Below are 23,911 nucleotides of genomic sequence, written 5' to 3' on the forward strand. Positions count from 1 at the left end.
ATTATTGGAAGCATTGGTTTCCCTGCACGTTTCAGCAGAAGATTTCAAAAAATCTAAGCAACATTTTTCAAAACAGAAAGTATGTCTTGTTTTCTTTTACATTTATGGCTTGCTGTAAGACTTTTTGTATTAGCAATAGGGCTGCTTTAAAAATACGACCTCTTATTGAATAAAGCTGTTAGTTTATTGTAGTCTAATGATTTTTTTCTTCCTGTACATAGGGTCTTGATATTTCATCATGTAATTGGAATATAAAGTTTATTTGTAATCTGAATGCTTTGAATTTATGTTCACGCTAATGTTTAAACTGTACTGTTGTTATTTAGGAATTGAATCACTGACAAATAACCTTGTAAAGATTTTAAAGAATTAATGCTGTGCTTAACTTTTTTTTCTATGCTTGATATTTCTGTAATACTGATTTTGTTCATTGAAAAGAAAATGTGTCTTTGCTTATAAGTGATAAGGAAACCTCACAACAAAGGTCACCATGACAGCTGCATTGTGCAGTTAAGCCAATCTAATATTAACCAGCTTGATCACCTGTTCCCTATCTGTGTGCGCAAACCAAACACACTAAGATCACCATCATCACTTTAGGAGCATAAAAAAAATCAACATTTTTATTTTATTTTTTTTCTTGCTGTACGCACATTGGCATTTACTAACAATCGCTCACTTGAAAATGGTTAAATTCTTATTTTGCCAGCTAATTAGCAGTTGCCAGTGTCATTTTTGTGATGTTGCAGCTAGTAATATGAGCCCAGTTGCATAGTCACAAAAGTGATCATTGGAAACTGTCACTCTGCTGCGGGGACAATATGGAAGCCCCTTTTCTGTGCCTCTAACGACCTCTGACCTTTGCTTGCTGACGGTTTGCATGATGGGTCTCTTTTCATTCATTGAACTCGTGGTTTGGTTTGTATCACTAATCATTCTCTCACTCTTTCTTTCTCTCTCTCTCTCTTATGTGTGTGTACACATTAATAAAACATGTTCTGGGTTGAACAGCAGGCTTGTGGTTATAATTTCGCACTGACAGAATGAAATGCTTGGTTATAGATTTATTCAGACTGACGCAATTAACCCTTGCTCTCATTGAACCATTTAGCAAGGCACCGGCTTATGGTATATTTTAACCCTAAGGACAGATACAGGTTTAAAAGGACACTAACCTAAAAAATAAAAAATATTTTCTTAAAGGATCCTTGAACAAAAGCTACAATTATATATTGGTCTATATGAAGACGTAATGTTCTGCAGTAAAAATGTTAACATTGTAGTAAAGTATTCAAATAAAGCATGTTTAAAGAAAACTTGTCAGGATGGGAATGTGGGAGCAGTCTTTTTTGCTCCAAGACCTCATTCTTTCTTCATCACTTAGGGAGTCACTGCATTGGAACAATCTCAGTCTTTTCAAGTGTGACAATTGGTATTTACATATGTGTTCCAAGTCAGTGGGTTACAATTAATGAAGAAAGGATAAGAATGATGACCCTGGAACCTGCACCTTCAAAAAAAAGTCAAGAATGGCAGTTTGTACATTTTAAGGTGGTATAACCAACACCTAGCTGGTTCTTCTAATTATTCTGTAAAAGAATGCTGCACGTTGCTACATTTAAGCTTTTTTAACGGTAAAACCAGGCCAATAGCTGAATACACAGATGTAATACATATAAGAGTGCTGTTTAACCTGCCAAAGGATTGGTATTTCTTTTCATTCAGTTCTGAGATTTACACAGCTCTGTTAGTTAGCAAAGCCAGGAGTATAACACCACTTTATTTGTTACTGTTAAGGAATACAGTGATGGTTTTCCATGCATCCTGCTAAATTGGACAGTGAAGGAGCAGTACCAAACTGGCGAGGTAATTCCTCTGCTCACTCAGCTCTCTCTTCTGTCTGTTTGTTTTTTTGCCAGCACCTTTGCATGCATTGCACCTGAGGCTCCCAGTCTTGTGCCTCCTTCTTCCAAACTAAGTGCTGCTGTACAGAGAATTACAACAGGCTAAACCAAGTCAAATTCAGGTACTTATACTTGTTGAATTAAAAAAAAAAAAATTTGTTTTATTAATGAATACAGAGCTACATGTGTGCATTTTATATCTACCTGGAGCATAACTTTAAGGCCTCATCTACACTTGCTTCAAAATGTGGCATTTGACACGCTTTTTTAAAGCACTTTGAATGCCAATCAAAGAACCACTCAATAAATAAAATGGTTACCTTATAGTCCTGTACACACTGTTGAGTTTGCTTTGCTTCAGAAATGATGCCCTATGTTGCTTTCATTGCCCCTATAGACTTCTATGACCTTGGTTAGACCTTTGCTATCTGAAGCATGATACGCTTTTGGATGACTTTTCTAACAGCAAAAGACAGACTAGTGAGGAGATATTGTTTTAGAGATCAGGGTGGGTGATCAGCAGATATCACACACAGTGTACAGCATGAAAGTGATACAACAGGAAAGTAAACAGGGACCAGAGTGAGGGGCCGAGTGGGAAACTGAGCGATGGGGATTTAGCAGAGCAGGAGATAAGCAGAACGAAAGATCAGAATGAGATCAGCAGAATGGAGTTTCAGCAGAATAGGCGATTACTACTAAGCAGGAAGGGGGTGTGTTACTACCTAGCGGGGAGGGGAATACTACTACTGAGAGGAGGAGAATGTACTACTGAGCAGGGGGGTTCTACTGAGCAGGGGGTGTAGATTGTACTGCTGAGTGGTCAGGGGGCAGTGGGGTATGGGGAATGTACTACTGAGCAGGGAAGGGGAAGTGACTATTTGGGAATGTACTGCTGAGCGGGAATGGGGGCACTACTGAGCGGGGATGGGGGGTGGGGAATGTACTAATAAATGGGGAGGTGGGGTACTACTGGTGGGGCCATGTACTATTGAGCAGTGAGGATAATACTGAGCAGGGTTAGTGGGAAATGTACTACTGTGCAGGAGAGATGCTACTGAGTGGGGGGTGTACTACTGAGTGGTAATGTGCCGTGGAGTGGGGTGGGTTAATACTGCACGAGGCGGGTACTACTAAGCAGGGAGTACTACTGAGCTGGGAAAGTGCTGAGCCAGGAAGCTGCAGAGCGAAGGATCTATTAAACTAGGGGTACTACTGAGGCATGGAACCACTGAGGAGGACATCTACTGAGCCAGACAACTGATGAGCTGGAGATTTGCTGAGTGGTGTACTACTGAGCCAGGAAACCGATGAGCTGGGATACTACTGAGCCACCGAAAACACCAAAATTAAAAAAATTAAAAATTACCAGATACCACACCAACACCTAACTACTCCTCAGATCTGGTGACTTCCTTATCATCACTTCCCATTTGACATCACTTCCCCTTTAAAATAAATAGAAAATCAACGCACACTTGCCAAGCTTTATTAAAGCATCACAAAAGTATCAAAAGTGCATGTTAAAGTGTTAGGCGCTTTAATTTGTGTTTGTAATCAACGTGTAGACAAGCCCTAAGCCTGAAATGGCTAGAATCCTGCAAGTAATTTCTGGGACTCATATACCAATGTCAAGTTCAAGGTGGGGAAAGTTAAGGCCTGTGTTTTTTTTCCATGATTGGGTATTCTTGGCAAAATGATATTTCACTGGAAAAAGTTCCCTTGCAAAGGGCAACTTTCTTTGCTAAGTGAACAGCCTACTTGCCTTTGGTAAATGAATCCCAATGTTTCTTCACTCACATGATTATTGAACAGGTTTAGAAAGTTAAGAAAGAAGTTAATGTTGAACTTTAGGCAGAAACAAAATCTATTAAAGCTGTGTATCTATTAAAAAAAAACGTTGAATTTGTACATTTATATATGTAACTGGGTTTTTTCTTGTTATATGATTTTGTATTTCTTTTCACAGCAGGACAGTAGAGTTGAAAAGAGAGGGCCAGCAGGGCCAGTACTCTGAGTCACTTAGGGTATTGAATAGTTTTGCCAGTCTGTAGGACGAGAGGGCATAGACATGGCCCCAACAATGTATGGCTGCTTCCTCAGAGGCATGCCATTGAACAAGTTGTACTTCTTAACTGCAGTAGCTTAAAATGTCACTGACATGACTATGCTATTTGGAGAGGCCGTCTGAATCATAAAACTGGCTGAACAGAAAACAATCTTTTGGCAGGCAAAACAGATCTTGTGTGTATTTCAAATGTGACCCATTTCCTTGGAGTTCAACTTTAAACACAACCAAACAGTAGTTTCTGTAGCTCCCAAACAACTGTTAAATAAAGAATATGGTGAAAGGTGGAATCTACAGGTATAAACTATAAAAAAGGAAATCAGACGTGAGATCTATTAAGAAAAATTTCAGCTATTAATATTGTACTGTAAATATAGACCTAACATGATTAGATGCAATCAAAATGTAATATGGGACATGAAAATATACTTTGAAAATACTTTTTTTTTAATTTACCAAATTGAATGCTGGCTGCACACTCCATTAATTTCACTAAAGCAAGGCTTTTCTAAATGCACCCATGCATGCGTACATTTGCACTTATTTGACACTTACTATTACAACAGTTGCTCTACACATTAAAAGCCAACTGAACTTTTAGTTTAAATAGCTAAATACATTCCAGGTACATCAAAACAAAAGTTGTGCAAAGTCTTACAGCTTGTCTTCTTTGGAAAGTAGCCACAGCCTGAGTAGCAAAGCCTGCCGCCTGCCCCCTGCCAGCATACTCTTTGTGTGAAAGCAGTGGTCCATTTTCCGAAGTCCAACACACCTTTTGCTCAGTCACACCTAAAACCAGCAGGAAGCATGGAAGCATGGCAATCAGCAGGAAGCATGAATGTGCTGATTGCAGAGCTATTAGTCTGACTAAGCAAGGGGTGAGTGAGACACTGCTTCCACACAGAGCACAAAGATCCTTCTCTGCAGCATGCAGGCAGGGGACAGGCTTTTTTACTCTGTGGCTGTAGCTGTTTTCTAAAGAAAATGAACTGTAAAGTTATTTGACACCTTTTTATGCACCTGAAGTGTATTTTTGCTAATTTAAACTGAACATTCTATTTGGGGTTTAGGAAATGGTCATCGGTGCTGTCTGGCAGGCATCTCTTGGGGGTGTGCATGTATGTGCATGTGTATTACCAAGCAAAACTGTGATGATACCTAAAGCTCTACTCCAGTCAAGACATTATTCAGCTTTGGACTGACCAGAGAAGATATAAAACCTCTGCCAGGTTTCTGGTTGGCTCCTGTCTGGAGAGAATTTAGATCCATGTTTACAATGTTCTTAATATTGTTTGTTAATGTTATTTTGTTTTAGTATAATTTGCTTCTGTTTGCCTATTTCTCTGAAACAAGGATATACCGTTGTGTGAAAAAGTATTTGTTGATTCAGATCATCAAACAAATTTTAATAATACACAAAGATAACCCGAGTAAATCCAAGATGCAGTTTTTAAATTATTATTTCATTTATTAAGGGAAAAAAGTTGTTCAAACCTGCCTTGCCCGATGTGAAAAAGTAATTGCCCCCTCCCATGCTAAATCATGAATGAACTGTGATTAACCACAATTTTTTGGAAAGCGGAGTTAAATCTCACTTGCCACTCCGAGGCCTGATTACTGCCAGACCTGTTGAATCAAGAAATAACATACATAGAAGCTGTCTGACAAAGTGAAGCATGCTAACAGATAACAAAAAGCCACACATCATGCCACAATCTAAAAAAACCCAAGAACAGATTAGAAACATGGTAATGTACATGTATCGGTCTAGGAAGGGTTTCAAAGCCATTTCTAAGGCTTTGGAACTCCAGTGAACCACAGGGAGAGCCATTATACACAAATGGAGATAACTTGGAACAGTGGTAAACCTTCCCAGGAATGGCCGGCCTACAAAAATGACTCCAAGAGCATGACGACAAATCATCCAGGAGGTCATAAAAGAACCCAGAACAACATCTAAATAACTGCAGGCCTCACTTGCCTCAGGTAAGATCAGTGTTCATGATGATTTAACAATAAGAAAGAGACTGGGCAAAAATGGCATCCGTGGGAGAGTTCCAAGGTCAAAGCCTCTGCTGACCAAAAAGAGCACAAACATCTTGATTATTCCCGAGACTTTTAGGCAAATATTCTGTGTACTGATGAGATGAAATTTTTACTTTTTGGAAGGTGTGCGTCCCGTTACATCTGGCATAAAATTAATACAGCATTTCATAACAAGAACATTATACAAACAGTCAGACATGGTGGTGGTAGTGTGATGGTCTGGGGCTGCTTTGCAGCTTCAGGACCTGGACAACTTACCATAATTGATGGAAGCATGAATTCTGAGCTCTACCAGAAAATCCTAAAGCAGAATTTCCGGCCATGAGTTTGTGACCTCAAGCTCAAGTGCACTTGGGTTATGCAGCAGGACAATGATCCGAAACACAACAGAAAGTCCACCCCCAAATGGTTCAAACAAAGCAAAATTTAGGTTTTGGAGTGGCCTAGTCAAAGCCCTGACTTAAATCCCATTGAGATGCTGTATCATGACCTTACACAGGTCATTCATGCTGGAAATCCCTCCAATGTGGCTGAATTAAAACAATTCTGCATTTTGCATTACTCGTGTTATCTGTGTGTAATGATAAAATTAGTTTGATTGAGTCATTTAAGTGTGACAAATATGCAAAAAAAATTAAAAATCAGAAAAGGGGGAAATACTTTTTCACACAACTGTATATGCTTAATTTTCTTATAAGTGTACAGTTATGTACCATAGGCATATGTTCTTTATTTTTATAAAATTGTGAGTATTTAGCTTTGAGTCAGGACATGTCTGTATTTCACATGGCCACCTATCACACTCACATTTGGTAAATCAATAAAGTATTTTTGTAGCATCAGCTGTCAGGTTTCAGTAGTAGTGAGCCCCTATAAAATGGCGGCTCTGAGTTCCCCATGGTGCGAAGTCTAAGCCCCAGCCTGCTTCTTCACCAGGGCCCTTGAAGGTGGGGATGGACTTGCAGCAAGCTGGAACCAGGTCGCAGCCCCAGGTATGCCCACTGAGGAGACCACTTGCATGTGCAGATTACAAAGGCAGGGGACAGCAGAAGATCCAGGAAACAATCCTGGAAACAAGCCAAGGTCAGGGAGAGTGGCAGGCAAGCACAAACATTAGATGAAGCCAGGGTCTATATATAGGGAAGTGAATGTGGATGGAATCTTAGAACTAGCAGATCTACTACAGCAAAGAGGTAAGAATCTCACAAACAGAAAACTGCAGTCTAGACCGTGGCATCCGCCTAAATCAATTGCTCAGCTGGGATCAGAACACAGATTAGACCTCTTCAATGTGCTGCTACTCTTTCAATGCCCAATCACAGGCTGTGGCGGTGCTTGAACAAGTTGTATTGCTTTAACTGCATCAGTGAAAACTCAAGTCAGAACCTTGCAATGTTGCCTCAGGCTGGGTTCAGACATGCTGCGGCCACATCTCACAGCAGGGGGACCGGTGTGTCCCTGTTCTCCGATTCAGGTGCAAATCAGGTCCAAATTTCTGCCTGAATTCGCACCTGATTCAGAGCCAAAGACGCATAGGACCCTTTCCAAATCTGGACTGCGCCACCCTGGAGGCGTGTGAACCAGCTCCATTGAGAGCCAGTCACACTCTCCTGTAATGCGAATTAGATGCGGGGAAACCTGCATCCAGTTCGCATAAGTGTGAACCCAACCTAACAGAGGTGTATGATTTAGAAAACTGTCTAAATAAAATGACACATTTTTTGGCAGGTAAGATAGTTCACAATTACATATCTGCATTCACTTTCATGTTATGCTGGCATAAATTTTCCAATGTTATTAGTAGCTCTTTCACTAATATAGGTTTGGCCCTTACAAAAAGACATCAGTTTTTTATTGACAATATATATTGGATCTCATATTTTTCTGTATAGGTATTGTTTTATACTGTGTTAGTTAATCCTTAATGTCTAGAACTTTCTGGGAACAGCTCTGTTATTGCTGCCTTTCTATTCCTGGCTGCAAACCAGAAATTCTTTTCTGTACATTTTATGTTATCTCCCTTTTTTGTATACTTAAAGTCCTAAAACATTTGGCCTGATTTACTAAAGCAAATACACCTGAGCAGGGACATGTGGTTGTGGTACACTGGCATCCAGGGCCCATATGAGCTTGTGGATGTACATGTGTACAGTGAATGTGGCCCCTAAACATATGTAGCTGATTGAACACTGATGTACAATAACTATGTGTGGTTCTAGTTTGCCATTCATGTTGAACATTCAAAAAATTCTGCTTGTACCTTAAAGCCTCATGCACAGTGGAAGTTTTTTCTGCTGCTCCTAGGAGCATTTGACATTTTTTCCTGCCTCTAAATGCCCCTGCATGTTAGCCTATGTGTCCATGCACACATAGGTGTTTAGAGGCATTTAGAAAAAAAACCCACAGCCAGTGCATCCAGGAGCAGCATAGTTTTGGTAGAAAATACGTTTGACTTGCCTAAACGCGTGTAAAGGCGCCTATGGCCAATTAAATGAATTAACACCCAAGCACTTGACATGCTTAAACAAGCCTAAACGCGTTACACATGTTTATAAGCATCAAGTGTTTCTTCTGCCATGAGGAAAGGAGTCTAGGAGAGTTAGCAATATGTCCAGTGTTCATGAACTTACTACTCTTGCTACAGTCAGCAACCAGTAGATCACGGACAGGTGACTGGTAGATCATGGTCTGGGCTTGCTGACCCACCATTCCAGAGCATCAAACAGAGTACAATGCAGAGGGACTACATGTAAAGTTTGAGCTGTATTAGGGAGTAAGAGCCGCATAAGCCGCTGCCTCCTCTGTAGTGCTGGCTCCTGTCCCATGCGGAGTGATACCAACTGAATTCCACCTCTTCTCCCAGCTAGCGGTCTCCAGAGTGGTGCCAGCAGCAGGAAAGAACCCAGCAGAAGTATGCAGTTGTGGGGCGCTTGTGGAGTGGCCCCATATACTTTAGTGGGTCGTGATTGGCAGGCGGTAGCACCCACCAAAAGCAGAAAGGGGGTTAATTCCTGCTGCAGCATGTGTACACCTTTGGCTGCTGCCTCAGCAAGGTAGGGATTGGGGGGTAGGGATTGGGCTATAACAATTCTGGACCAGCTCTGGAGGAGGACATACTAGTATATATGTGCCCAATTTAGTTTCATAAAATAAAAAGAAGAATTGAAATGAGCATGTGCCAATTAAAGCAGCAGGCTTAAAAACCCTATACAATGTGCTGCCATATAGAAAAAAAAAGTATATGTACAGGTATTTATTGATTGATTCTCTATTCTAGTGTATGGAATCTTCTCTGAGCTTGTGCTTATGTGCACAAAGAAACAAGCATGCACAGTAAAGTAACACTGTTTTTTTTTTTTTTTCACAAATTAATGGATGTAAATACTGTGAGAATGTCTGTGTATAATCAACGTGCTTTAGTAAACTAGCCTGGAAATTAGCCCCTGTGAGTTATGCTATAGAACTGAACTGAGAATTATCAGCTGGATCCTTTTTTTGACCTTTTAATATATCTTATTTTGGCCTGGTTCACACTAGTGCGATTTCAGAAGCGATGTGAGTCTCACAGAATTATATGAGATAAGAAATCACATTGTTTCCAATTATGCTGTTCACATCAATGCACTTTGGTGCAATTCCAGCACGATTTTGGTCCCAAAGACTTCAATGGAAGCTCACCAAGAACGCATCTACATATGATTTGACACTTTTTTTATGCATTTTTCATGTAATTTCAGTGTTTTTTTCCCCTCTCACATCGATATGCTTATCATTGACCAAAATCAAAAACATCAAAATTGCAACCAAGTTGCACTTTATAATTGCACTAAATATCAGATTATGCACTTTACGCTGCTCCTACATGGAAGTCGGACAACTTCCGCTCCGACTTTGCCCTACAACTTCTTGTCCAACTTCCATGCGACTTCAATGAACAAGATCTGACTTTGATCCAACAATACCAGGCCCTTGAGTCTGGTATGAATCTGGACCATACCCTCAACATGGGCGGGTGGGTGCTTTTGGGGCAGGTGGGGCTCTGTCCCCCCCCACCCCGAAGAACCTTGCCCCATGTTGATGGGGACAAGGGCTTCTTCCTGACAACCCTGGGCAGTGGTTGTGGGGGTCTGCGGGCGGGGGACTTTAACAAGGGGGCCCCCAGATCCCGCCCCCCCACCCTTTTTGAATGAGTATGGGGTACATTGTATCCCTACTCATTCACCCCAAAAAAGTGTCAAAAATAAATAAAACCAGTACACAAATTTTTGACAAAGTCCTTTATTAAAGTAGCTCCAATGTGTCTTCTCTCTCCAATTTTTACTACCTCCGGTTCTTCTTACTCCAGTGATATCTTCATCTTCTGGTTCTTCTCGCTGCGCTGATGTCTTCTTCCTCTGGTTCTTCCTCCGGTTCTTCTCGCTGCCCTAAATTCTTCTTCCGCTGGTTCTTCCTCTGGTTCTTCTCTCCGCTGTCTTCTTCCTCTGCCGGTTCCGCCTTTATTTCTTCTCCCCACGCTAGCCCCCGCTGTAGTGTTAGCTCTGGCATGTGCCATTACTTATATAGCCATGGGGCGTGGACATCTGGTGACATCATCCGGTGGCTACGGCCCTCGTGACATCACCGACCGGAGCATGGTGGGGCCCCAAAGCACCCACCCCCCATGTTGAGGGCACGTGGCCTGGTATTGTCCAGGATGGGGGAGCGCTCACTCGCTCGTCCTCCCCCTTACCTGACCTGCCAGGCTGCATGCTCGGATAAGAGTCTGGTTTGGTTTTGGGGAGGGGACCCCACGCGATTTTTTTATTTTAGTGTCGGATTCCCCCTAAAATACATATCCAAATCTGCCTTGGGGGAGGGACCCCACGCCATTTTTTTAAATTTTTATTTTGGCGTGGAGTTTCCCTCAAGATCCATACCAGACCCTAAGGGCCTGGTATGTAATTGTGGGGGGGGGGGACACACACTGTTTTTTTATCTTTTATTTTGGAGTGGGGTTCCTCTTCTAGATCATCAGAGCAAAAGTGGCAAGCCAAAGTCAGATCAGTTAAGATCAGGGGTCTCAAACTGGCGGCCCTCCAGCTGTTGCGAAACTACAAGTCCCATGAGGCATTGCAAGGCTGACAGTTACAAGCATGACTCCCAGAGGCAAAGGCATGATGGGACTTGTAGTTTCACAACAGCTGGAGGGCCACCAGTTTGAGACCCCTGGTTAAGATGATGATCCGACTTTGATCTGACTTCCATGATACAGAATGAGCTGAAGTCGGACCAAAGTCAGACCAAAGTCGGACCAAAGTAGTGCAGGAACCTTGTTCAAAGTCACACTTGTGTCGGACCAGTTAAAACGGCTCTCGTAGGGAACCATTAATTTATATACATCATGCGTCATGTGCTCCCAATGTCAGAGCGTATGTCGCACCAGTGTGAACAGGGCCGAAATCAAAGCTGCAGTAGTGTGAACCTAACCATAAAAGAGAAGTATGTTTTTTTTTTTTTTTTTGATTCATACTTACCTCGGTGGATGGAGCATCAGACCTATGATGCAGCTGTCCTCCGCCATCTCTTCACTGAGAACCGAGCCACCAAACATTGCCGATGGCTCGGTTCCCACAGATCCCCGAGAGGAAATCTACTGACTGTCAGTCAGCATCTCTCCTCTCTGATCTTCCACGCTCACTGGAACGCTGAGCTGTGGAGGGGCGGGGAGAGGCTGTATCAGCGGCTCGCTGAGATGCTGAGACTGCCATCAATCAAGGCAACTGGCAGATCCAGACTTGGAAGTCAGGATGACACGCTGCCTCAACTGATGGCAGTGACATCAGCAGAGAGCGGACTTCAGACTGCTCCCTGCTGAAAACGGGCCACAGGAGTTCAAAATGAATTGCACTCCTGTGACCCTAAAAAGCTCAGGCTGGACTTCTCCTTTAATATAATTTTAGATATAATACAATAATATATATATATATATAATCTAAAAAAGCTAATATCTAATTGTATTATGTATTTTACATTTGTAAATATCAGTATAATAGTTGTGCTAGAGTCTTCAAGTCAAATTTGAAAAATTGACAAAAAAAGACAGTTTAGATGTGAGCAGAGATATCTAGCTGTAACAAGATCTGTATGATTTAGATATCAGGAATAAATGTGAGGAAATCCTATTACATTGTCTCTTTAATTGCCTCTAATAAGAGAAATGTATAATCTTGATAGATGTGTATTCTATATACTTATATAATAAATATGTACATTCTAATACTAGTTCTCTAATTGTTTATAACAAAATGTTATTGTTTTGAATACAATAATAATAAAGTATCTAGTCTAATGTCTTCTCATCTATTCCTTTTTTTTTTTTTTTGCTTCTTCCTACGCTGATTTCCTCCATATGTTCACATATTTAGGTCACGCCTATAAGGAATTCATGCATGCTCTGCTACTAAGACATGCCCACATGTTATTTATTAATTTTTAGTGAGAGGTATGACCTCTTCAACACACTGATTGTGTCACTCCGAGACACTTGAAGGCTGTTTTGTTAGAATGTAGCTTTGCTCGAGTCCCCCACAGCAGTTTGTTATGGAAAAAAAAATGTAAAGGTGGCTTGCTACCAAAGAATATCTACGGAAAAGGAAAATTTTATTTTTAGAACATCACCTTCATTTTTCTGTCTTAGAAATATTTCACTTAAAACATAGTCAAGGGCCAAAGATTTTTTGGATAGTATGGTGAATGGTTAAAATCCCTGTCAGGTTTTTTTTGTTGCTGCCTATGTCCCATCGGGGAAATCCCTTCCTAGGCAGATGTCATCGAAGCAGATGCCCCCAATGAAAGAATTCTCCGCTACAACGACAGTACAAAAAAAAAAATGGAGAGAGTGAGTTTTCCCCCAGTGGGTGCACAGATACCTGAAAAATCTAGAAATGGGAACTTTCCCATATGATTGCATGTTTGAGGTTTATGTTCTCACCAAATTGGGTTAAAGTAGGTTATGTTGACTTGTATTGATCTGTGTTTTAGATGTGTTGCTTTTATGAAAGTTTTCATCCCCATTGGCGTAAATAGACAAATGCAGGTGAATGCACTAAGAAAATGAACCAAAAATACAACACAGTCTAAGCACAGGAATGAAAGAATATGACTATAAACTAAACCCATCAAAAGCTAAGCCCCACTCACCAATGGTTCTATTGTAAGAGCCTCAGTGGCCAGCAGGTGAGGATGGGGTTAGATCCAGAATGGGTGACATACCTAACTCAAAGGCTGCATTTTGTTAATGTGTGTTACCGTAGTGCATTGCACTTTGTGCAGTGCATTGTGGTCAAATCCATTTAGAATGGGACCCCAATGCATAAGTACAGAAAGTGCCGGAGGTCCTACTCCTCACATGCTGTGCGTTGTGATGTGCTTTGGTAAAAAGTGCACGGCAGTTTTTGGTGTGTTGCACTGTGTTGGCAGCCCATTCTAAATGACTGGGCTGCCTTAATACAAAGCATATTAACATGAGTGTGGTAACAAACCACAATGGATTTGGACAGCTGTGAAGGGGGCCTTAGTTTGAAAGAGATTACTAGTGTGTATCAGGTATCCAAGAGCTGAGTGGCAGCACAGAAGTGGAATTGCAAAAAGGAAGCAGCACTTTGACAGTCTTGTTATTTTGGCCATTTAAATCCAGTTGACAAGTAAACTTTTTTTTTTAAAGGAGTTTTATTTAAAAAACAATTTAAAGAATAACAAAATCACCCACCTTCAACACACATTTATCTGATAAGTAAACATTAAAGAAAAAAAATAATAAAAAACGTAAAGCAGAAAGAAACATAGAATAAATTGAATGCCTTAGGCAGCAGAGTGCCCCAGTATGGAAATTTAAATCCAGACGCATCTTCTGCAGTCTAACAATAAACTAATATATAGAGATTTGGTAGATTTGCCCATAGATCCATCCATATAAATGTATGAAATGGAAGCGTGCTGGTGTACATCCCCTAATAAGAACAATTTTAAGATGGGAATTCATTGATGGAATATACACTATATGGTCAAATGTTTGTGAACATCTTTTAGAATGCTTTGTCCACAATCGCCTGAGCTCCTACCTCACTGAAAACAACCTTCTTAACCCCTTACAGTCTGGCTTTCGCTCTCCACAGAAACTGTCACACTAAAATTCATGAATGATTTACTTAATGCTAAAACCAACAGCCACTACTCCATACACTTACTACTAGTCCTTTCTGTGGCCTTTGATACTGTTGAACAACCGCTCTTCCTCAATGAGCTCCATTGCCTTGGCCTCCCAGATTCTGCTCTTTCCTGGTTCTTCTTCAATCTATCAGCGCACTCTTATGCCCCGTACACACGGTCAGATTTTCCGATGGAAAATGTCCGATCGGAGCGTGTTGTCGGAAATTCCGACCGTGTGTGGGCTCCATCGGACATTTTCCATCGGATTTTCCGACACACAAAGTTGGAGAGCAGGAGATAAAATTTTCCGACAACAAAATCCGTTGTCGGAAATTCCGATCGTGTGTACACAAATCCGACGGACAAAGTGCCACGCATGCTCAGAATAAATAAAGAGATGAAAGCTATTGGCCACTGCCCCATTTATAGTCCCGACGTACGTGTTTTACGTCACCGCGTTTAGAACGATCGGATTTTCCGACAACTTTGTGTGACCGTGTGTATGCAAGACAAGTTTGAGCCAACATCCGTCGGAAAAAATCCTAGGATTTTGTTGTCGGAATGTCCGAACAAAGTCCGACCGTGTGTACGGGGCATTATAGTGTTACCTACAACTCTGTATCCTACTTCCCAACTTTCTCTTTCTGTAGGCGTCCCCCGAGGCTGTGTGCTTGGACCCCTTCTCTATCTACACCACCTCTCTTGGTCACTTGATAACTTCCCATGGCTTCCAATACCATCTCTATGACAATAACACCCAAATCTATCTCTCTACCACTCACCTCACTCCTCCAGTCTCCTCTAGCGTACCTGACATATCAACATGGATGTCACAACATTTCCTCAAACGAAATCTCTCTAAAACAAAGCTTGTATAATTACCCTTTGCTCCTGCCCTCCTTTCTTGGCTTTTCCATAAAGATCAATAATACAACTATCAGTCCCTCCCCTCATGCCACAATATTAGGTGTACTTCTAGATTCTGGCCTGTCCTTTTAGCCCCAAATCCAATCATCGTCGGAAGTCTGTAACTTCACCTCCATAACAACTCTAAAATTTGCCCATTTTTAACTAATGAACTACCAAGCTACTCATTCACTCCTTGGTATCTCTCGCCTTGACTATTGCAACTCTCTTCTCTTAGGCCTACCTCTACACAAGCTATCCCCCCTTCCGTCTGTCATAAATGCTGCCACCAGACTTATCTACTTTACCAGCCGCTCAGTGTCTGCCACCCCTCTCTGCCAATCCCTCCACTGGCTTCTGATTGTCCAGTGGATTCAATTTAAAATACTAACAACAACATAGAAAGCCATTCACAACTCTGCCCCAAGCTACATCACCAATCTTGCCTCAAACTATCACCCAAACTATCCCCTCTGCTCAGCTCAAGACTTCCTGCTCTCTAGCTTTCTTGTCTCCTCCTCTTGTGCTGATTTCCAGGACTTCTCATATCCTCTGGAACTCTCTACCTCAAAGTTGTGCAACTATTTCCTACTCTGGCCACCTTTAGGCGATCCCTGAAAACTCATTTGTTCAGGGAAGCCTCCTGACAACACCTGAATTTTTATTTCTTCCATCAGGGCATCCCTCACAGTTTTTACTTTTTGTACCATTTGCCCCACCCTATTAGATTGTAAGCTCTTATGAGCAGGGTCCTCTTATAGCCATATTGTCTCCCTTTATATTGTAAAGCGCTGCACAAACTGTTGGCCCTATATAAATCTTGTATAACAATAATGTTAATAAAAATATCTGAACATTACACCTACAATATATGGCCACAATTATATGGATTTCCCTCCAGATTATTGGGTTCAGGTGTTTACAGTGAGGTTCATTCTTAATGCTACAGCATACTAAAACATTTTACACAATTGCGTACGTCAACTTTGCGATAGGCCCAAGTAGAGTAGAGAAACGTAAGCCTGGTAAAGTTTTTATTCATTAGAGTTATTTAAAGAAAAGGAATTGTTATTTTGAAACATTGTGCATCTACCACTGTTACTGTGGAAAAATTAACCTGTCTTGTTTACCCCTTATAGTTGTAAGTGGTATCAATCTGTAAGGGCCCATTCACACCTGAGCGTTTTGTAGCTTGAAGCCTGAAGCTACAAAACGCTGGAGGGGAACAAATCAATTATTCTCTATAGAGATGGTTCGCATCTCCACTCCAAAATGCCTGAAGCCCTACGCCTGAAGCTCAAACAAGTTCTGGACCCTTTTTTGTCGCGTGAATCAGGCAGATTTGGGCGTTTTTCTACTTTTTACATTGGTGACCTTTTGCCCTGCACAAAATCACGGCAAATCGTGGTAAAAAACGCCGTAAAAACGCAGGATTTTCTGCCTGAAAACGCCAAGCTCAGGTGTGAATGGGGCCTTAATGGAGCTTTGGGTGTCTGGCACTCTTTTTTATTACTACTTTGGTTATACCTGAATCTTTTAATTCAATGAAGTGAAAACACACTCCTTCACACTTAATTTAACCAGGTCCTAGTTATTTTTATGTGCTTTTTGTCCATTGAAAGCACACTGCAGTTCAGCATGAATCCTTCTCAGTAGGATGTTTTATATATAAGTGCTGGACTGGCATAAAACTGTAAAGACCAGCATGTGGCTGTCTAATAATCTTCATGGAAAAGAGACCTGATTATACAATCTTGTGCAACTGTGTTATTGCAACTGCTGCAGTTTACAAAAGTACTGATTTGAATGGCTCCTTATTTTTGGAGAAAAGGGACCTTACTCCTTTATGGTTTATCTGAAAAACAATTAAATAGTTACTGCACACAGCTTCTTTTGAATCATTATATTATGGAGATGAAAGAAGACACTGGGGGTTATTTACTAAAGGCAAATCCATTTTGCACTACAAGTGCAAACTACAAGTGCAATGTGCACTTGAAATTGTACTGAAAGTGCACTTGGAAGTGCAGTCGCTGTAGATCCGAGGGGGACATGCAAGGAAAATAAAAAACAGCATTTTAGCTTGCACATGATTGGATGATAAAATCACCAGAGCTTCCCCTCATTTCAGATCTACCCCTCAGATTTACAGCGACTGCATTTTCAGTGCCATTTCAAGTGCCCTTTGCACTTGTAGTTTGCACTTGTAGTGCAAAGTAGATTTGCCTTTCGTAAATAACCCCTACACTGTGTTAAAGGAATAAACTGCCAGGCAGGTCCAAGGTAATTAAGAAATTTTCTTTTGCGCCCCACTGGGTATTTGAAGAGAACATGGACTAGAGTAAAAGTGACCCTTTTAGTCATCAGCTCCAATGGGTCTCACACATCATGTAAGTTATAAAGCCAGAAATTTGCTTTTTACCAATCAACTGTTTTGGGGTTTTTTTGCAGCTCAAAAATAAAAAACGAATGGAAAACGACTAAAAAAATACATGTTTGTTACCTTCAAAAAGCCATTTTAGCTAACAATTATATGGGTTGACTTAGGCCTAAACACAGTTTTTGTAAATGCTAGTCTGAAGAGCATCAGTCATTTGAAAAACTTTAAACAGGATTCAACCAGCTTTCTTGAAGTCCATAAACTAAACCTGTGCTTTGCCCATGCAGGTCAGTGCAAGAGCTTCACCTTAATGCCTTTCTCCCCATCAGCATGTACTGACCTTTTCTTTGCTCCCCCACCACTCCTTTCAGTTGCTGGAGATAAAAAAAATCATCTACTTCCTGATATGAATCTGCCTCCTACCCCTTCTGGTTCTTGTTGAGAGTTTCCAGATATGTTAAACCCTAGTCAATGTAGTCAGACATTACATTGTACATTGACATTGTAGTCAGTCTGCACAACAATAAGAACTAGTGCTGTCACATGAGAGGGGGAGGAGGCACATTCATTTTCCTCTAACTTTCTTGTTTCTGACAGCTGAATAGAGCAGTGGAGGAGGGAGAAAGGAAGCTGAGTATGGGTATCTGGGGAGGGGGCATTAAAGTAGGACTAAAGGCAGAATAAGGGATGGTTATAACACCTGCCAGTTTTTTTTTCTTCTCCGTCCTATTGGGGAGATTTACCTTTGCTTCCTGTCCCATAGTCAAAACAGGAAATGAGAGCAAGTCCCTGGCTGTCACCAGAGTCATCAGAGCTAGTATCCCCTTCAGAAGATTTCCCCTCTATTACTTTTCTGGAGACAGCCCAAAATTTTGGATTTTTTTTAATGTTTGCTTTCTGTGATAACAGTAAATATGACTAATAGAGAGGGTGAATCTCCCTAACATAACAGGGGCACAGTCAGCAATAAAAACCTGACAGGTGTTCTAACCCTATCCACTCTGTATAGTCTGTTTAGTTATACTTTAAAGTGGACATGTTGCTTTGTCATAAATGGACAAAGTACAAGTTTGTTTTAAAGCACCTTTCAGCTCCAGTCTTGGGGTGCTAATCTTAAACAATGAAATACAAGTCTATCATTGCCTATTAATCACAGGCTTTGATACACTGACCTAGAATAAGCACCTAATTAACTCACAGGGATGTCAGCGCTCTTAATGTGCAATCTTGTTCCAAGTTAGTAACTGAAAAAAAATGTCAAGGTCAGAGAGTTAGATTTACACCCTCACATCTAGCATCCTCACAAGTTTATTTCAATGGCATTGCTTGCTGTAGCCTTGTACGAGCTTCCAACAGACTTCCAAGGGTTTTCTGTAAGATTCAGCATTGCACAAAGCTTGCTAAATATTACTTTGCAATGATGTCCAGTTATGGCATTATAGTGCAGTTCTAGACAAAACCAGCTTCTGAGTTGCAATTTAATGTTAGTATTCAAGATTCTTGAACTAACACTAGGAGGTGCTTCTTAGTTTCAAGAATTTATTGATAACTACCGTGCTGTTTTCTACATACAAGGACAGCTTGAAGCATCTCCTTGGGAAACTTGAATGAACTCAGAAGCAAACCAAAGCAGCTTAGAAGTACCTGAAAGCATAGAAGATTTGACTTGCTTCTGAGATTGCTTCCATATACACAAGTGCATTAGCAGACTCTCAAGCCATGGTAGCTTGTTGAAAGCCTGCCAAATGCTTGTTTAAACCTACAGTTTAAAACTACAGCACTGCCATTAAGGTCTGCATCTAACACTTTCAAACTAGAACTGAAGGGAGCTGTTTAGTTTCAATGGTACCCTAACACACAGTTACAGTAGCAGGCAACGCAATCATACTAAAGAGAACCACAAAACACATGCTGTGTGTTGCAGAGCCCTAAAAAAGTGCATGTCCAATATTCAATGTGTTAGGGTGTGCTGTCAGCCCTTTCAAAATGAATTAACTGCAATATCCCATAGTAATGTGTCATGCTAATGCAACTAAAAATGAGAAGAGGGCCTGGGGGTAAAGTTTAGTATGCAGAGTTCAAAGCAAGCACCAGCTGAGCCTCAATTTAATTGTGAACAACTGTTCCCCCTTCATTCTATCCTGGGAGAGAGAACCATTTAAAAAGGAACTGACACATAACGTTTTCTGATGTGGACGACACTCCACTATGCCCATCTGACATAAGGAATATAAAGCACAATAAAATGTCTCCTGAGTTGATGCCACACCTGCCCTAACCCCTACAAAACACAGAGGGCACCAACATGATTAATGATTAGGGTAACAAAATGTATATTCTATTCTATTCTAAGTATGTAACAGAGACATTTTCAGTCTATCAGCAACCTTATTACTGGACTGAATCATAAAAATGTGAAAAACAGAAAGAGCCGTATTTGTCCTTACAAAACTGAAAAATAACAAAAGTTACCTGTAAGAAGGTTGGAAAACATATCTACTTATAAAATCAAATGGAAATATTAAATATTTCTGAACAGGAATAAGCCACTCAAAAAAGAAATTGCTGGACATCAGCAGTGTACAGTTAGATAAATTATAGGATCAGTACACCCAAGAATATTTCAGTTTTTTGTAGAGGCTGGAAAGTCACAATGGACCTTTGTTTTCAAATTTAGGAATTGGGTAGGGTTTCAGCCTCAGTTTGATTCTTATTGCTGCATCCCTGTTGGAGAAACTCTACTTCACCATTTGTCATTGCAACCATTGTCACCAGGACAGAAAGGGAGAAAAAAAATTAAAATGTTTCATTTGTCACCAAGAAGAAAAGGGTACATAGAAAATTTTCAATGGGAACATTTGTTTAGCGACAGCTTTCAAAGTTGGAATTTCCTCTCATTCTAAAGAATTATTCTTGCTTTTGGTAGTGTTACTAACACAAAATATTATGATAAATTTCCCCAGAAGAGATCCAGTTGTAAGAATATGACATAAGGGTTGTAACCCTTCCTAATGTTTTTTTTTTTTTTTTTACTGGAAAAAAAAAAGAATAGTATTCTACAAATATCCTAGGGACTCTTTCTCTTTGAGTTCTTACCTCTACACATCTACTGTGGCTTATTTGAGGTATCCCCATTCTACCCAATCATTTTTTTTTTTTATATAGTGGAGAGTACAAAAGAAGGAAGTTGAGAGAAACACATAACGTTTCTAGGCGGAAAAGGAACAGTATTGAGAACTATAACAGGTAGATCTTGTGGTTGGAGTATCCAAGACATATACGAACCTGGGGGGAAGGGAGGGGGAGCCTCATCAGGCTTCATTTATAAGTAGGAAAATAGAATTAGTGCATAATCACAGTGGATGCTTATAAATTGTAAGTGACTACAAACATGGACTTTAACGGCACCAAACTTGGTTAAAACTATGTACGTTTATTCAAAATTTGTTAGAAATGTTAAAAATGTCATATGTATAAAAACACCAAACACTTCATCCTATACCATCACAAACAAGGCCTTGTATATTTAGATGTTCTTGTGCACAGTAACTATGGATCAAAGCCAAGGCAGGGTAACATGGATGAAATAAGCTCTACATGTTTCACGAGCAATCGCTTCTTCAGGAATTTCATTATATATATTCTAAGCAAAATGAAAAAACAAATAATTATATTCATATAAATGCATGTAAAGCATCCACTTATAAGTAAAATATCACTTTTCTGTGTGCTGACTCTTTAATATGTTTCCCCAGTCTTTCAATGTAATATAAAACTTACCCTGCTTGCCCTTATGTTTTTAATCTATGCAGCTCCCATGCAGCTTTCTGCTGAAGGACAATAGCAGCAACAAAAATGAAATATAAAACTGATTTCTACACTGTCAGCCTTCTCTTTAACATTACCTGTAACTCTGGGATCTTGCTGATATGTAACTTGAATGTAAATTGTTTAGAACAATTTAGTAACAAAGAGTTTTAATTACACAAACCCAATCTCCTAACCCTCTTGTTTTGAATTGAATTGCTAAACTATTAGCGCTATATAAGTCCTGAATAACACTAATATTTTATTGTGTTTAATTTGTGTAAATCTGTGTTACTATGATTACATTTCAAATGTATTAGAAATTATTTGGTAACTTAGTAACATAAGTATTTACTGGCACAATAACCAGTGAATGTTTTAAAGTACATTTGTTGACTGAACATTTACCGTATGGTCTGATCACAATGTGTTACACAGTCCACAAATATCTGGTGAACGTACATGTACAGTAGATGTTTTTATGCAGTTTCTCAACAAGAAGGGTTCAATTAACATTTTTTCACTTTTTTTAAAATGAAAAAAGTGCATTTTGCTTAGCCTTTGATCAATTCTGTATGTCCCATGGCAAAGGGGCCCCACCATGCAAATGTCTGTCAACATACCCTTCAGCATAGGGGGATTTGAGAGAGATGCTTGAAAAGAGGACCAGCCTGTTCAAAGCAGAAAGTCTGCGCTTATCCGCACCCCAGTGCCCAAGAGAGGGTACTGATAGTTAAGTGGGTTATGTGTCACTGACTGCCCCCTATGGGGGCTGTTAGGTGGCCTCCCCCTTCCTGGTGATTCGGTTTTAAGGGTCGACCAGTTCACCATGCATTAGTGATTTTAAAGTCTTAACAAAACACACGCAGACACATACAGGATCCAGCAGCATCTAAAATTTTTGCCCAAAGGAACACCACCTCTTTTTTTAGGTGTAGGATCCCAAAACAGCTCCTCCTTTTCTTCTTAGCTTTAGTTAATACAAGCAGTTCCCTATGAAATGGATAGAGGAAACACCTCTTTTCCGCCTAGCCACCATGACATACAAGTGAGAATCGGCTTCAGTCTACATGTCTATGCCAAGTAACCACACTCTCTGACACGTTTTACCACACCAACAAGAGTCTTTTGACTTTCTGTGGAGCATGGAAACAGAATTGCCAGTTTTAAGCCGCATGCTACGCTCAGTCTGAGGTTGTAGTTCCCTGTGAAAGCTATATTTGATACTGATACCACCTTTTTTTTTACTGAAGAATGACTTTTCACTCTGAGAATGGGTCTATGTATGAGTGGTAAATGTGCATTAGAAATACAACAAATATTATCCAATCAATGTATCAGATACATGAGTGAATCTTTTATAAGCATGTCTCTTAGTAAGTGTATAAAAAGTAATTTTGTTAATTTATGGGGGAAAAAAATTCACACAAAGAGTAAAAGAGGTTCTTTACACAGGGGATTCCAGACTATTTATGGAAGAACATGTTTTAATGATTTTTCAGTTTATTTAGTTTTTTATCATTTGCAAAAAAACATTTTTAGTATTCTTTAATAATACAATCATAACGCTAATAGTGTTTGTTCTGTGGCTGCTTATGACTGATGCCCATGTCCTATCTAAAGCCCTGGCACTTCTAAAATGCCTTCAAATTTAAAACATAGTAATTTTCTTCCTCTTGATGGATTGCACTTTGTAAAGGTTGCACTGTGTTAAAATTACAATACTGATGAGTTCATTATCTTCTTCATTGTAGGAAAGTTAACAAGTGTTACAAGGGGCGCTCCTGTCCTGTAATAGTTCATTGCAGGTAAGTATTGCTTCCTAAGTGGCCCATCCTTCCCCTCAGTGGGAACATGTGTTATTGAATACCTGAATATTATCAGCAGTACCAATAGTTTAACTACTTGAGGCTGAACACCTTATGAGATTCATAGTATCAATGTCTATTTCGAAGTGCAAAATATAGTGCAACTCAGACAGACCAACTGTTATTCGTTGTAAGATGCAAAGCAAAAATCGCAGATTCATCTTCCTACCTAGGTATGTGCAGATCATAAGAGTTAAAAAAAAGAATAACAATAATAATATAATAATATTTTTTTTAATTTTACTTTTATTTTAGTGTTTTCGGGAGTTATGTTTTAAATTAGCGTATCAAGTTAATTTAATGATTTAAAAAAAAAATTTTGCTTACCATAAGCTTTGCCTGTTTCATATTTTAATCCAAACTCAAACAAGATGTCATTAAATCTAAAACTTTCATGCAGTAGATTTGTATGAGCCCCAAGTGCACTTAGGCTGAACACAGTTCTGTTTACAAGAGAAAAGAATTATTTCATATAGAAGATGTTTTGTTGTCGCCTTTATAGCTTTAAAAAATAATTTATTGTGCTTTTAATTTAGTTTGTTTGTTTGTTGCCCACATTGTAAGCAGTTTCTTTGGGTTAAGTACTTTTTTATGTTTTTTTTTTTCTTTTTGTTGTAAAAACCAACTATATTGAACAATAGTTAATCCCTGCTGAACAGCTTGCGTTGATTAAAGCTTTGTGGCATTTTGTGTTTTTCTGCTTTTCGTTCCAACCTCTTCTTTTTTACCTCCTTCTGTTTAGCTG

The 23,911-nt window shown here is 39.9% G+C and overlaps 1 protein-coding gene across 2 annotated transcripts in view; it reads left to right on the plus strand.

Moving 5' to 3' along the window:
• PTPRN2 (protein tyrosine phosphatase receptor type N2) overlaps positions 1 to 23,911 on the plus strand; it is a 1,455,485-nt gene that overhangs the window by 1,401,125 nt on the left and 30,449 nt on the right. For both annotated transcript variants that reach the window (XM_073629933.1, XM_073629934.1), the window contains one exon: positions 23,053 to 23,106. In XM_073629933.1, the coding sequence (XP_073486034.1) occupies positions 23,053 to 23,106 (54 nt within the window). The remainder of the gene's footprint in view (positions 1 to 23,052; positions 23,107 to 23,911) is intronic.

Source organism: Aquarana catesbeiana, linkage group LG05 (genome assembly GCF_042186555.1).
Source record: "Aquarana catesbeiana isolate 2022-GZ linkage group LG05, ASM4218655v1, whole genome shotgun sequence".
Classification (NCBI taxonomy): Eukaryota; Metazoa; Chordata; class Amphibia; order Anura; family Ranidae; genus Aquarana; species Aquarana catesbeiana.